Source organism: Triticum aestivum, chromosome 5A, assembly GCF_018294505.1.
Source record: "Triticum aestivum cultivar Chinese Spring chromosome 5A, IWGSC CS RefSeq v2.1, whole genome shotgun sequence".
NCBI classification, from domain to species: Eukaryota; Viridiplantae; Streptophyta; class Magnoliopsida; order Poales; family Poaceae; genus Triticum; species Triticum aestivum.
The window spans coordinates 682,640,090-682,654,912 of NC_057806.1; the positions used below are offsets into that span (position 1 = coordinate 682,640,090).

The following is a 14,823-nucleotide window of genomic DNA, read 5'->3' on the forward strand; positions in this document are numbered from 1 at the left end:
AATGCCTCACAACACAACTCAAGCAAAAGAAGTTGTATTTAACTACAACAGCAGCTCCAGTTTTCTGAACAGAGGTATAAAGTTAACAGTCACTGCAATTTCAAGTTGCTTTTACAATGAGACCCCACAGCAAGTTCATAAGTCATAACTACCATGTTGGCATGAAACTGCTTTCGATTACAACTTTTTCATCATAGACCCGAGGTTTTACGAACAGGGTATTAACATCTCCAACAACTAAGTGATTTTACCGAGTGATTGACAAAAAACTACCACATTTCACGTATCCGTCCCACAGAACTACCACATTTTGAAAACTGACCAAAAACTCCAGATTAGTGATAATTTCGTGACAAAAAACTATCACTTTCGTAAAATAGCAATTTTAGACGGTTTAAACACGTTTATGACAGGAGGGGCCCGTTTGTCAGGGCTGACGTGGCGGAAATCACCAACTCGGTTTATTTTGACTGCCATGTTGACCGTTATGACAGGTGGGGCCCATATGTCATTCTTCTTCTTCCTCCTCTTTCCCTCTCTGACATTTTAACAAACACTTCATGTGCATCATTCGAGCACGCATGTGGTCGGGCAGGGCGTCGCCGCTCCTCCGCCATCGCATCCACCCAGCCCGTTGCCGGAGTGGTCCGTCCATGCCAAAGACCTCCTCCTCCGCGCGAAAAAAGCCGGCTCCGGCGCCCTCAGGCCAGTGCTCGCCCGCGCCGCCCACGGGCACCTCCTCTCCTATGCTCCGCGCGCTCCTCCTCCTCGTCCTCTTCTCGACGGCCAGCGTCCACGACACGTCCAGCTCCGGTGTCGCGCCCTGTCCGCTGCTGGACCCGGGAACGCCGCCGATGAACCTCGGGTGGAGCGCGCGGCTGCGCATCGCGCGCGGCATGGCAAGAGGCCTGGCATACCTCCACGACAAGAGCCTGCTGACCTGTCGCCGCCGCCGCCCGGAGCAGGAGGAGGGGCGAGCCCGTTGGCCGGCGCCGGGCCTTCCTCCTCCGCCGAGGCGGCCGCGCATTACCGGGCACCGAGGCGGCCAAGAACACGACGAAGTCGAGCACCAAGTGGGACGTGTACTAGTTCGCCATGGTGCTGCTGGAGCTGGTGGCCGGGCGAGCGCTGACGAGCGTGGAGCTCTGCCAGTGGGCGGCGGGGGAGGACAAGGGGCAGCAGGCGTTCCGGTTGGCCGACGCGGCACTGCGGGGGGAGATGGAGGGCAGGGAGGAGACGCTGGCGAGCTGCCTGAGGCTGGGGTTCGCGACCAGGCTCGCGGCGGCCAACGCCACGAGCTTGCAGACAAGGCCACCGGCGACGCGGTAGGGCGAGCTCCGCGTCCTCGACAGCGTGCCCATGCTCTGTTTCACCACGCGGGTACGAACACCAAGTGTTCGTTGAAATGCTTAAGAGAGAAAGAGGATGAGGAAGAAGAAGGTAGATGTTGACATGTGGGACCCACCTGTAATAACGGTTAATCTAACTGTCGAAATAAACGGAGGTAACTTTTCCGCCACATCAGCTCTGACACGCGGGTCCCGCATGTCATAAACAGGTTTAAAATCATAAAAACGGTCATCAACTCAACCTGGTAGTTTTTTGTCACAAAATTATCACTAATCTGGAGTTTTTGGTCAGTTTTCAAAATGTGGTAGTTCTGTGGGACGGATACGTGAAATGTGGTAGTTTTTTGTCAATTACTCGATTTTACCCGAGCGGCCAAGTTGCAAAGGCCTATGTTCCAAAAGCCAGATTATGCACCAAATAGTACCCAATTAAAATGCCCCACTAACGCACTGAATTCTGTTGCACTCTCACACATGTCATTTTCGTTACATGAGTCACTTTCAGGTTCTGAGTACAGTTGGAGAGAGCAGTTTCTCCCTCTAAAACTAGTTACAAACCGGAAATTTTAGTTTGTAATACCTCCAAATTTCCTCCTGGGTTGATCTTGGCAGTCAGCAGACACCAGTTGCAGAAATTGTAAAGTTGATAAAGAAAAGCTAACTAAAACACAAAGCCAGAGGCCTACACAGATATTTGTTTAGAACTGCCTTAGTCACCACAGTTAGCACATCCATGCCCACCAACTCGTGCAACGCTGCATGATAACTGCAGATTGCAGAATACAGAAGTTGTGTTGGGCTCTGTTTACCCTCCATCCATTATAAACATGTCGTACTTTTAATTGTGTTAGTTACATATTCATAAATGAATAAATAAAACTTGAAACAACATTACATATTCATTATGTAGTAAAAGTTTGAGATACCCCAAGAAGAATAAGTTGAATATAGTCACATATCAAATGGAAAATAATACCTTCAAGCACACCTAAATTCACGAAGTTATGGGCACTGCAGACATAGTAGCGCAGAGGTGTTAATAATAATGGAACAGCGACAGATTACATAGCTTTTTCTTCTAAAACAGAATTAACTAGAAAGCTCTGAGCACTGCAGACATAGGGATCGTGTTTATATGCTAAATCACAGTCAAAAAACCTCATTTCTGTATAAATACAGTGTAGTAGCTTGAGCCCATCATAAAACAGAGAATATAATCAACCACTTAGCATTTTTTGTTGGAAGGTACGTGCTCCATATAATTTCTTTTGGTTTCTAAGCATTTATACTACTAAAAGATTGGCATAAGCATGGTCAACAGTGCCAGGACGGCAAGATCAGGAACGACACAAGTATACCAGCAGCCTGGAAGTATTTTGACCTATGCCTGTGTGTGTCCCAGATCACTGGGAAATGGTACAAGAGACTATTTGTTGAGTCTGTGCAACAATACTAGTTCAGATGTCATTTTATCACTGACGAGACAAAGATGTGTCAGAGATGAGTGAAAACAGTTTACGGTAGATGTTTTCTTCTAACTGACATTTACAGAGCTAGCACATATCAATAGGACTGGTGACAACACACTTAATTCAGAGAGTATTGCTGCCTAAACAGATACAAAGGCCATTTATCATTTGCTAGCTTCATCCATTTCAAGATAAAATATGCTACCACAAATCATCCCATATACTCATCTCGTCAGTGCCACGCTGCGATGCTACTATATCAAAACATAATAAGTGTGCTTCCAGGGAAACCTCGCACCAAATAAGTGTTGGAATGTGTGGGCTTCGGCGAATGATACCTTAAATCTCAAAGGCACATGTATACAGTATACTTCTTCTTTCCTTGCCACTTTCTACTGCTCAGTTCGTTTATCCTCTATTCCTCTTCTCTTTTGTCTGTACCAAATACAATAGCTAATTCAAGTGCCCTACATCAAGAAATACAATCTTCTGTTCAGTGAAGCATAGTATAAGATGTCCTTCAGTAATACTAGTACAAAACAGTAAGCAACATTTTGAGCAATAATAATGATTAAAACAGACCACTGCAACAGTTATTTTTCTGCTAGTTTTGGCCATCAAATATCTTTTTGATGCCTCCGTTCATCATTCTGCAAACCAAGACGGTATTCATAACAAACATGACCATTACTTTTTTTATTTAGCTGTCAATAGAAAATGTATATAATGAGATGAAAAAATATGAAATATCTAGCAATAACATCTGTGGAGGATGAATCCAGATAAGTTTTTGTGTATTAGCAATTAAAAGTTTAGGAATGTTGACAGCACAGATTCTAAAATGGAATCTAAGGAAAATTCTCCTCAAATGGCACGCTAGTATCATAGATAGTACTACATTTGGCTACAAACAGGTCTAAACACCATTACTTCAATGCATATTCTCTGCCTTTACAGTGTTCATTCAAACTCCTCTATATAACAACTGTCGGTTCAAGATATGATGTCAGGGTTTTTCTGACAACATCCCACCATCACCTGTTCATCTGTTTTTCTGACATAAATGTTACATAATTCACTGTTTTTTCCCTTACTATGGCGGTGTGGCCTCAAAACCAGAAACTGTTTTATCAGCTGATATGCCAGTTACACAGCAAAGTGTAGAATATAACAACTATAATTGCTACCTCCCACTGCACACCATCGCCTGACACTCTTGAATTAATAAGTCTAGTAATGTCTGAAGTTGGCCATTCAGACCATACTAAACAAAAGAGTACCATAAGACCCTAGGTCTTAGCCGTTTCCAAATTAATAAAGGGGCATGTCCAATTTACAGGGGCATACCAAGCTTTAGCCCTCACACAACTTCACTATATTAACAATCATCATACTCTCATGGACAGTGTCGGAGCCAGGATTCGAGTATAGGGGGGCCGAGTACGTATATTGATCTAATCTCGTTGGTAATTACTCGTCGCTCCTACTAAAATTGTCGATCGTTGGGGGGGGGGGGGGGGGGGGGGCACGCCCCTGCTCATGGAGACGATATGAAATCAGATTGCCAAGCAAGTACTGACGTATAACTATTAACTAGACACTTCATACAGGTTGTAACATAGTACACAAGAAGCAAGTAGCAGTAAAGCAAAGTTACCTGCAGTCTTATTGAGACTGAGATACTTGGACATCTCAGTGGTGCGGTTGCGCGTGTCAGTGAAGTCTTTTCCGGCAACAAGCTTGCCCACTCCTCGCAATGTCTTCTTCCTCAAATCAACAGCAATCACCACTTCCATCTCGCCAGCGGAGCATGCCTTGGACAGCAGGTACACAACAACATCATCATCCATACTCATTGTGGGGAAACCCGCGGCGAGGACTGAGGACTGACAGCAACATGGACTCGGTGGGCTCACTGTCACTGATACTGCCTGGCGTTCCAGGCAGCAGCTTGTAGTGCAATGGCTCAACGACGATCTCATCGACATAGACAGTGCAGCCAGGGCTCCAGTCCTTCCATGAAAGGATCGGGATCGGCATGCTCCATGTGGTGGCCTTCCAGCCATCGCAGTGGGGTTGATGGCGTGGCTTCTAGTGGAAGCCTTCCGGGTAGGTCTCAGGTGGGTGGTACTCCTCGGCGGTCACCACGTCCTCCGCAGGCCAGTTTCCACGGCCACAAACCAGTGCCCGGCTCCACCAGCATGCACACTGATCACCACCGCCGTGGCTTATTCCAACACACTTGTGGTAGGTGTAAGATGCCTAGTTGCCCCTGGCCGGCTGCGGCAGAGGCACGTCGTGGAGCACGGGATTTTCGTCGAACACGTTGCATACGAGGATGCCGCGCCAGAGGTCAACCCAGCAAACCGTGCCACGCGGGCCTCCGAGCGTGATCACCTTGTTCATCTCATGGTACCGCCCTGTCTCCACCACCGGGCGGCCACACCCTGTCCCGGAGCGGCTCGGCCACCTGCACAATTCTGGAGCGCCACCCCTCGGCGGAGCGGTACAGGCAGAGCTTGAACAGCACCGGCTCCTTGAGCATGCCGTCGTCCCTGAGCGGCATCCTGCGGGACGTCTTCCGGAGGGTGGCGATGGCGTACCCGTCGCCGCCGCCGCAGCGCAAGAGGGCGGCGTCGGTGTCGAGGAAGACGTTGCCGTCCGGGTTCGGGAGGAGGTCCCTTGCCCAGCCCCTTGCCTCCCTTGCCACGGCCCGACATCGCTGGCTGACGAGGTCGCCGGTGGTGGGGAATTTGGTTGGTGTGGAGGACAAGCTGGCGGCTGGGGCGTATTTGTAGCGGACGGGGCGGGGAGTTTGGGCGCGGAGGTGAAAGCGAGCGATCCGAACATTCTTTCTTATACGGATTTTTTTTGAAAAAATGCTCAAATTTAATAAACTTGTACGGATTTTAAATAAAATGTTTGCACTTTTACAAACATTCTTTCTTATATGGAAAACCGAACAAAAAAACAGACGCTACAGTGACTGTTTCAGCGACAACTACGCTACGTAAAATGCTCAAAAAGCAGACGTTGTTACAATGAGTTGTAGTCTTCTTATACTTAATGTTTTACCTTCTATAAAACTGTGGTACACAAGTGTGTTAGGATCTTACAAGATGCGCACCAAAGATGACGGTACTAGATAGGCAACACTGACAGTTAAGGATCTTGTTCTCGTTCGACTCAGTGCACTCGATATTGCGATAAAATTGACAGAGAGAAGAAGGGGATCGATTTTTCTTTCTCGAGGCAAGAAAGGGGTCAGGTGGAGAGTCGAGAAAGAAGAGAGGTAGCCTCCCTATCCTTCTGGGACCCCTTCCTTGTGTCCTCGTGGTTGGCCCTTCCCAGGCCCATGAAGCGACGGTGGGGAGGCTCGTGGATTACGAGCGGAGGGAAGCTTTTTTTTTTCCAAGAAAACATCCAATCTCTTCATCTTCAATCATGACGGTACAAAAAAAGATCATTGATCCACACAGATTATTGATACTCTTGTCTCTCAAAAAAAAGATCGTTGATCCTCTTTTAACTTGGGCGGGTTTGCAAAGAACATATATGAGCTACAAGTTTGATATGGTCTGACCCCATTCGTTAATATATGACCGGGTCTTCATGACTGCTGACTGGAAGACTCATTTTCCCGTTCTACTCTTACTGCAAATATACACATTGGATCGAATCATACTCAGCTGTTGTGGGTTCTAGGGAATCTTGCCGTAGGCCTCTGGCCGCTTCATTTGTCCCGACGCTTGACAATAAGAATCCAACAGTATGACACCTCTGTTGCACCTAAACCACTTGCTTTGAAAAACAACAAGCTATCCTATGCAAATAAAAGATGGTTAATGCATGGAGCTGATGAAGCCACTTGAATTCCACCAATCTGAGATAACTGATCTATAGATTTGAGGAAGCCCGAAGAGCCCTCTGCTGGCAACAAGAACATGTAAGATGATATGGGGCCTTCCTGACGGGTACCTCTCGATGATTTAAAATCCTCAAACTTCTTACCATTCAACAAAATTGAGTATGAGACAGATTTGACAAGATTCATCACAATTACATCCATTCTGTCAGCAAAACCCTGTTTAAGCATAATTGCCTCTAGATAGGCCCACTCCAGTCTGTCATATGCCTTCACCATGTCCAATTTCAATGCATAATGACGGTGCTTTAAAGCTTTTTCATATTCATTAAGTGTAAACACTCATCCGCAACAATTTTTTTTTACTTTGTGATGAGGTGGCCAGGAACAAAGCAGACCATTCATCTAAAATAATCTCCGGACGCACTTCTTTCAACCTACTAACAATCACTTTAGAAGCAATCTTATAAAGGACAATGCAAAGGCTTATGGGGTGGAATTGTGTAAGAAAGATTGGATTCTTTACCTTGGGAGTCAAAACCAGACATGTATTGTTGACGCTCTCCACACTCTTCAGCATCGACAATTCGAAGAACAACCTTTGTCACCTCATCCCCACGGATATCCTACTGTTTCTGAAAAAAGTGTTCCGGGAATCCATCCGGCCGGGTCTTTTAGTAGGGAACATTTGAAACAAAGCATTTTTTACCTCTTCGACTGTATAAGGAATTGACAAAAAGGCACCCATTTCAAGGGTGCTTTTATTTGGGACAGAGTTTAAAACTTCTAGCATATTTGACACTCCTTCAGAGTGAATAGCTCCTTAAAGAATGAGTTGTAACTGCCTCCAACTCAATTTGGTCGTCAATCACCCCACCATTCGCTCTAGCAAGGGATTTTATCACAAAAAAAATCCCTCTGCGCAGGGAGGTTCAAAGATGAACATGTATTTTTATCACCATGAGCAAGGCGTTCAACTTTTGATCTTTTCTTCCAAAGGACCTCCTCCGTGTAGTATAATTTCACAAGGCGCTCTGACGCTCTGTGGTCTTCAACTTGACATGAATAGGGCCAACACGAGCAGGAACATTGCGCATAATCTCCAACTCTCTATTCAGTTATTTAATCTCCACTCTCACACTTTCGAAAGTTTGCCGATCCCAGTTTGCAAGGCCTGACAGCGACAGAAGTTTCTCATGCACCTCCTTAACTGGCATGCTTGAAGGATTCTTCTTCCATCCTGATTCAACAAAAAGAAAATCAGTTTGGGGTGCGTCTTCCACATAAGTTCATATTTAAAAGGACATACCCCCTCCTCCCTCAAAAACTCATCAGAAAACTTGATCATCAACGGTACATGATCGGGGCAAGCCGCTATTTCATGATCTAGCTGGGCCGAAGGGAATATAGCACACCACGAAGGATCAGCTACTGCTCTGTCCAATCTGACTCTAGTACAGGATCCACACGCCAGCGACTTTTTTCTCAAATGTCCATGGCTTACCAGAATAGCCTAGATCAGCCAAGCCACATATATCCAACGCATCCCTGAAGCCATCAAGCTGCTACTGGCTTCGCTGACCAATCCCCTCGTGCTCGGAGTGATGAAGAACCTCGTTAAAGTCTCCAATCACGAGCCATGGCTGGAGGCAATAGATTTCAGAGTATCCCATGTTCTGTACCCTTCCAGGACTTGAGCTTCCCCATAGATGCATGACAAACGCCATGGCTCAGAACCCAGCTCTTCAACGACCGCATCTGTATGATATTTTGAGTACCCTTTGACTTCAAGCTTTATTTTCTCGTTCCAAATTAAAGATTACAAGACCTCCACTCCGGCCCAAATTACTAACACCAAAAACCAAAAGAAAGCGATAAAAGCTCAGCACGTGCTCTGTCCAATTGAGCTTCATACTAAACACAACACTGTTGGGGCAAATTTATTCAGCAAACTGAGTTTATACTCTGTCCAATTGAGTTTATATTAAACACAACACAGCACGTGCTCCTGCAAGCTAAGGAAGGTAAGATAGCTCCACAGCCGCTTCCCCTGCTGCGACATGACACATGAGTAGCACCAGCTGGGAGCACATAGACGCCATTAGTTTCTGTTAGGTTCCTCTTTGCTAACTAGCACTGATTCATATCCAGATACAAGGTTTTTGGGGAAGGAGATTGGGGATCTGGAGGAGGAAGAAGGGTAGGTTCGAGAGGGGAACAGGGGAACAGGGGAAGGGGAGAACAGATTACAGCCAAATGATAACTCAGATGCCTCACTCGTCTCAGCCCTCGGCTCACAGCTCCCACGTAGTTGGATCAAAACGGCGATTGGGCTTCCTCTTTCTCTTGGCCTTGTCGAGCCATCCTCTTTGGCCTTGGAGGACGCTTTCCGCAGGGAGGGTCACCACAACCCGTATGAACCTTGTCCGTCTTCTTGGCCCGATCGACCTGAAGTATGCTCCCTGAACCATCAGGACGAGGTCCATCTGAAACTGCAATGCCATGGAGTATATATGTTAGCAAGAAGATGTGTGTAATTAATTACTGAATGGGTGCATGCAGAGTAGATAAGTAGCCGAGTGAACCTGGACCGGGTGGAGGATGCTGGACGGCCCGAGTGACTCGGGTTACTTGAGCAGCCAGAGGCGTAACAGTTATTCGCCCGACGGAGGATGAGGAGGAACGAGAGCTCAACAGACGTCCCTTCCCGTGCGACATGACTAGCTGGGAGCCCATATATGTCGCCATTGATTCTCACTTGCTACCTATGCAAAGGGACAGCTTAGTAGTCGATCAGTACTTGAGTAGTAGGTGGTTCTGTCACTGATGACTGCCTCCAAACAAGCCTCCTGCGTGGGTACTTATACATGCAGATTAATCTCACCAACGCACTCAGCTGAGCTATCTATTTCATTCTTACCCAGTGAACTACCACACGCGCTCGACTAGTCAAAATGACGAATAAATAGCGAATAATTAAAGAGGGAACACGGCTCATACCATCATGTGCGAAGACGAAGACGAGACTATGCTACAGCAGACCATACCCGTCAAAGAATAGAGAGAAGACTGCACTTCAGACAAAAATTGTGGCGCTGGCACAGTTTGGCTCATTGCGGATTTCATTTTCAGAGTTGCTAGCTAGTAGCTACTACTTCCATAAGATTTCTGTTAAGTCTCAGTTGTCCGAGTCGAGTTACTCCATCTACCGGATTCGTCTCACCAAGGCACTCAGTTGAGATACCTATCTCACGCGTTCAACTAGTCAAAATAACGAATAAATATTGAATAATTAAACGCGTCCATTCATACCAACCATGTGCGAAGACGAAGACTGTGCTACTTCAGACCATACCCGTCAAAGAATAGGGAGAAGACTGCACTTCAGACAAATATTGTGGAGCTGGCCCAGTTTGGCTCAATGCGGATATCGTTTTTGGAGTTAGCTATAGTAGCTAGTACCTATTGCTTCCATAAGATTTCTTTTGTGCCTCAGTCGTCCGAGCCCAGTTACTCTATTGCACTCGTATTCTGATTTTTTTTTTTGGCCAGGGATAGTATATTCCCACTTGAAGTTGGAGAAACCATCTAGTTTGGCTGGAGAGGACCCCAACCAAACCATTATATTTGTTCTAACTATTAACCTGCATCCTCACCTTTGAAAATTTTCTCTTTCTCTCTCTTCTGAGGAAGCTTCTCGCCTCATTAATCAACCAGTGCTGAGCCTGCATGTTTTTTGCTTACAGTACGAGTAGTCAGTCAATCATATGCTTACCCTAAACTAGGTGTTAACTTTCCATCGTACGTCACTTGGTTGCGTGTGTGTGCCAGCATCATCAGTGTCATCACACATTCTGTTATGGTATTGCGTACCTGCTCCTCCGTCAGAACTGAATGATCAAATTGCATTGCCGCCCTTCTATTTAAAGTGGGTGCAGTGAGCTGTACCATCACACCACACTTCAACATCCTGTTGCAAAGCGAGAGCTTCCATTCATCCAGGCCGATAGCAGAGTAATGGCAACTTTGTTGTTTCCAGGCCTCTGTCGGCTTCTCTACCTCTTCTTGGGTTTCTTCTGCAGCCTACCGTTACTAGGCATCTGCGATGAATCAGAAAGCGATAGACAAGCCCTCCTGTGCTTCAAGTCCGGGCTCTCGGCACCCGCCGGAGTTCTAACTTCATGGAGCAATGTGTCCATGGAGTTCTGCAACTGGCACGGGATCACCTGCGGTGCGATGTCCCCTCAGCGTGTCATCGTGCTGGACCTTGAATCCCAAGGCATCTCAGGCTCCATCCTTCCTTGCATTGCTAACCTCACTTGGCTGGCAGGGCTCCAGCTGTCCAACAACAGCTTCGGTGGTGGCGTGCCGTCCGAGCTTGGCCTGCTGAGCAGACTCACCAACCTCAACCTCAGCATGAACACTTTGGAAGGTACCATCCCGCCCCAACTCTCTGCATGTTTCCAACTTCAAGTCCTGGGCTTGAGGAAAAATTCCCTCAGTGGAGAGATCCCAGCTAGCCTTAGCCAATGCAAGCGCCTTCAAGAGATTAACCTTAGCAAAAACAAGCTCCAAGGGAGCATCCCTCCTGCTTTCGGAAACCTTCCTGAGCTGCGCATATTAGATCTGGCCAGCAACACACTTACCGGCAACATACCGCCATCTTTGGGCAGCTGCCGTCATCTCACATATGTTGATCTCGGGATCAATGCTCTTGGAGGGGTCATCCCTGAGTCCTTGGCAAATAGTTCATCTCTTCAAGTACTTAGGCTCATGAGCAATAGTCTTACTGGAGAACTCCCAAAGACTCTCCTCAACACTTTGTCACTTGGTGCCATTTGCCTCACACAGAACAATTTCGTTGGTTCCATACCTTCTGTTACTGTCACCTCTTCCCCTCTTAAGCATCTCTATTTAGGGGGAAACCATCTTTCAGGAAGAATACCTTCCTCACTAGGGAACCTTTCCTCCCTACTTCGTCTTCGTCTCACAAACAATCATTTAGTTGGGAGCATCCCGGAGAGCTTAGGTTATATTCCAGCATTAGAGATATTGACCTTGAGTACAAACAACCTATCTGGACCAGTTCCACCCTCTATATTCAACATGTCATCCCTGAAAAGTCTTAGCACATTTGACAACTCACTTGTTGGAATATTACCCTTTGATGTCGGCAGTCGGCTACACCCTGCATAATGTCGAGGACTTAATACTCTCAGGAAACAATTTTGATGGACCAATCCCAGCCTCTCTTCTCAAAGCTTACCACCTCCGCTGGCTTGACTTGAACAATAATAGATTTATTGGATTCATACCATTCTTCGGCTCACTGCCAAATTTAGTGCACCTCGATTTGGCATCCAACGAGCTAGAAGCAGATGACTGGGGATTTGTCTCTTCACTATCTAACTGCTCCAGATTGAACATGCTGGACCTGGATGGAAACAATCTCAATGGGAAATTGCCAAGTTCTATTGGAAATCTTTCAAATAGTCTTGACTCGTTGTGGCTGAATAGCAACCAAATTTCTGGACCTATACCACCGGAGATTGGCAACCTTAAGAGCCTCAGTATATTGTACATGGAATACAATTTTTTCACTGGTAATATACCACCAACAATTGGGAAATTGAACAAATTGGTCAAGCTATCCTTTGCACATAACAGGCTTTCAGGTCAGATTCCAGATACTTTTGGCAATCTTGTCCAGCTGAGTATGCTGGAATTGGATCATAACAACTTCAGTGGAAGAATACCTGCAAGTATAGCACGATGCACTCAACTCACCATACTCAACCTTGCTCACAACTCACTAGATGGGCGTATACCAAGCAAAATCTTGACAATCTCTACGCTTTCTATAGAGCTGGACTTGTCAAACAACTACTTGTCTGGAGGAATGTCTGATGAAGTTGGAAGTCTCCTTCATCTGAAGAAAATCAACATATCAAATAACAGGCTGACTGGCAACATCCCATCAACTCTCAGCCAGTGTGTTGACCTGGAGTATCTTGAGATGCAAAACAACTTATTTGAAGGAAGGATTCCGCAAACATTTGCCATCTTAGTCAGCATAAAACACATGGATATTTCTGGGAACAATTTGTCTGGAAATGTACCGGAGTTCCTCAAATCCTTGAAATCACTTCAAGACCTGAATTTATCCTTCAACCATTTTGATGGAGCAGTTCCGACAGGCGGTGTTTTTGACATCGCTGGTGCGGTTTCAATCGAAGGAAATGATCATCTGTGTACAATCATCCCAACGAGAGGTATGTATCTTTGTATGGCACTGGCTGATAGCAAAAGAAAGCAGAGGCTACTGGTTCTAGCCCTGGTGATTCTATTGCCAATTGTTGCTGCCACTGCAATCCTTTTCTCTTGTATTGTAACAATTTATTGGAGGAAACGGATGCAAGCAAATCCCCATTTGCAACATCACAATGAGAACATAAAGAAGATACAGAAGATATCATATGAAGACTTGGTACGGGCGACTGATAGGTTTTCTTCTGCAAACTTAATTGGTTCTGGATCATTTGGAAGGGTTTATAAGGGAAGTCTGCAGTTACAATCAGATCAAGTTGCCATCAAGATTTTTGACCTTGACATTAATGGGGCAGATAGGAGCTTCATAGCAGAGTGTGAAGCTCTAAGAAATGTTCGCCATCGGAATCTTGTAAAAATCATTACCTCATGCTCTTCTGTGGATCATACTGGGGCAGATTTCAAGGCCCTAGTATTCCCATACATGCCAAATGGGAATCTAGAAATGTGGTTACATGTAAAAGATCCTGAAGATGGTGAAAAGAATATTCTGAGTTTAAGCCAAAGGACTACCATAGCCTTGTATGTGGCAGTTGCTTTGGATTATCTTCACAATCAGTGTGCACCTCCAGTTATACATTGCGACTTGAAGCCAAGCAATATTCTTTTGGGCCTTGACATGGCTGCGTACGTCATCGACTTTGGCCTAGCAAGATTCTTGTTCAGCACAGCAAATGCACATCAAGATAGTTCAGCAAGTTTAAGACGCTTAAAAGGGACCATAGGATACATCCCACCAGGTGAGATAAGCTTTTTTGCAAGATATTGATTCTGTTTGTTCCTTATGGAGTTGTACAAATAATGACGATTCTCTAATTTTACTATGTTTTTTACATGTAAACGCAGAATATGGAATGAGCGAAGAGATATCAACCAAGGGTGATGTCTATAGCTCCGGAGTGCTTCTGTTACAACTGATAACAGGGCGTAGTCCAACTGATGAAAAATTTAACGATGGTATAAGCCTTCATGAATTTGTTGATAGAGCATTTACGAAGAATATTCATGAGGTTGTTGACCCTACAATGCTACAAGATAACAGCAATGCAACTGACATGATGGAGAATTGTGTTGTTCCACTTCTAAGAATAGGCCTCTCTTGCTCCAAGGCATCACCCAAAGAGCGGCCCGATATGGGACAAATTTGTACTGAGATCCTTAGAATAAAGCATGTGGCCTCATACACATGCATGCTAGATAAAGCAAAGAATTGGCAGGGTAGTAGCTAGCAACAGAAGTTCATGTAAATAAGAGTAGTAATGTATATTATCTTATGTTTCTTTTTTTCTTTCTTTTTGAATCCACTTTGAGTCATTTCAGAGGAAGCTAATGCATCCATGTCAAATGGCTTTGCACCATATGTATGTGCTAGTGCTAATGTATGTTTTACTCATCTATACAAAGTAGGAGACATGTCGTTCTGATTTAAAGCAAGTCATCTATTCATACATAGGGCTGAGAGGAGTGAGTGAAGGGAAAAACTGGGACATAAATATCTTAAATGGACAAGCAAGTTTCACTTAGATGACTTAATAAGAGCTCAAAATAAATCAGTGTTCCAAACCTGATTTCCCAATGAATTTCTGAAACAAGGGCTTCTATTCAGCAGACAGATCTCCCCTTCCCATCTTGTGCAAATCTTTGTGAACTCTTAACGTAAGCAGAATAGTCAGCCGTGTGAGGCCCTTCCCATCAACTCATGCAGGAGACTTCCCGCCTCGATGATCGTCCCAGATTTGCGAAACAGCATGTGAGCAGGCTGTACTTCCTGTTTGTGGAGTGCTTATCCCTGGTTCTCATAGCCCCGACATGC

The 14,823-nt window shown here is 45.5% G+C and overlaps 1 protein-coding gene, 1 long non-coding RNA gene and 1 pseudogene across 2 annotated transcripts; 1 reads left to right on the plus strand and 2 right to left on the minus strand.

Annotated features, from left to right (window-relative positions):
* Nucleotides 1-2,685: 2,685 nt before the first annotated feature.
* LOC123108398 (uncharacterized) lies at nucleotides 2,686-5,561 on the minus strand. The gene is made up of 2 exons (XM_044530193.1): nucleotides 4,476-5,561; nucleotides 2,686-3,285 (listed from the first exon to the last, which is right to left on the minus strand). The coding sequence occupies exons 1-2, from the start codon at nucleotides 4,882-4,884 to the stop codon at nucleotides 3,272-3,274; spliced, it is 423 nt and encodes a 140-aa protein (XP_044386128.1). The 5' UTR covers nucleotides 4,885-5,561; the 3' UTR covers nucleotides 2,686-3,271.
* A 3,065-nt stretch (nucleotides 5,562-8,626) lies between these two features.
* LOC123108399 (uncharacterized) lies at nucleotides 8,627-9,864 on the minus strand. Its single transcript, XR_006451896.1, has 2 exons — nucleotides 9,269-9,864; nucleotides 8,627-9,175 (listed from the first exon to the last, which is right to left on the minus strand). It is a non-coding gene; the product is annotated as an uncharacterized lncRNA (long non-coding RNA).
* Nucleotides 9,865-10,865: 1,001 nt separating this feature from the next.
* On the plus strand, nucleotides 10,866-14,276 carry LOC123108400 (receptor kinase-like protein Xa21; annotated as a pseudogene).
* The last annotated feature ends 547 nt before the right edge of the window (nucleotides 14,277-14,823 follow it).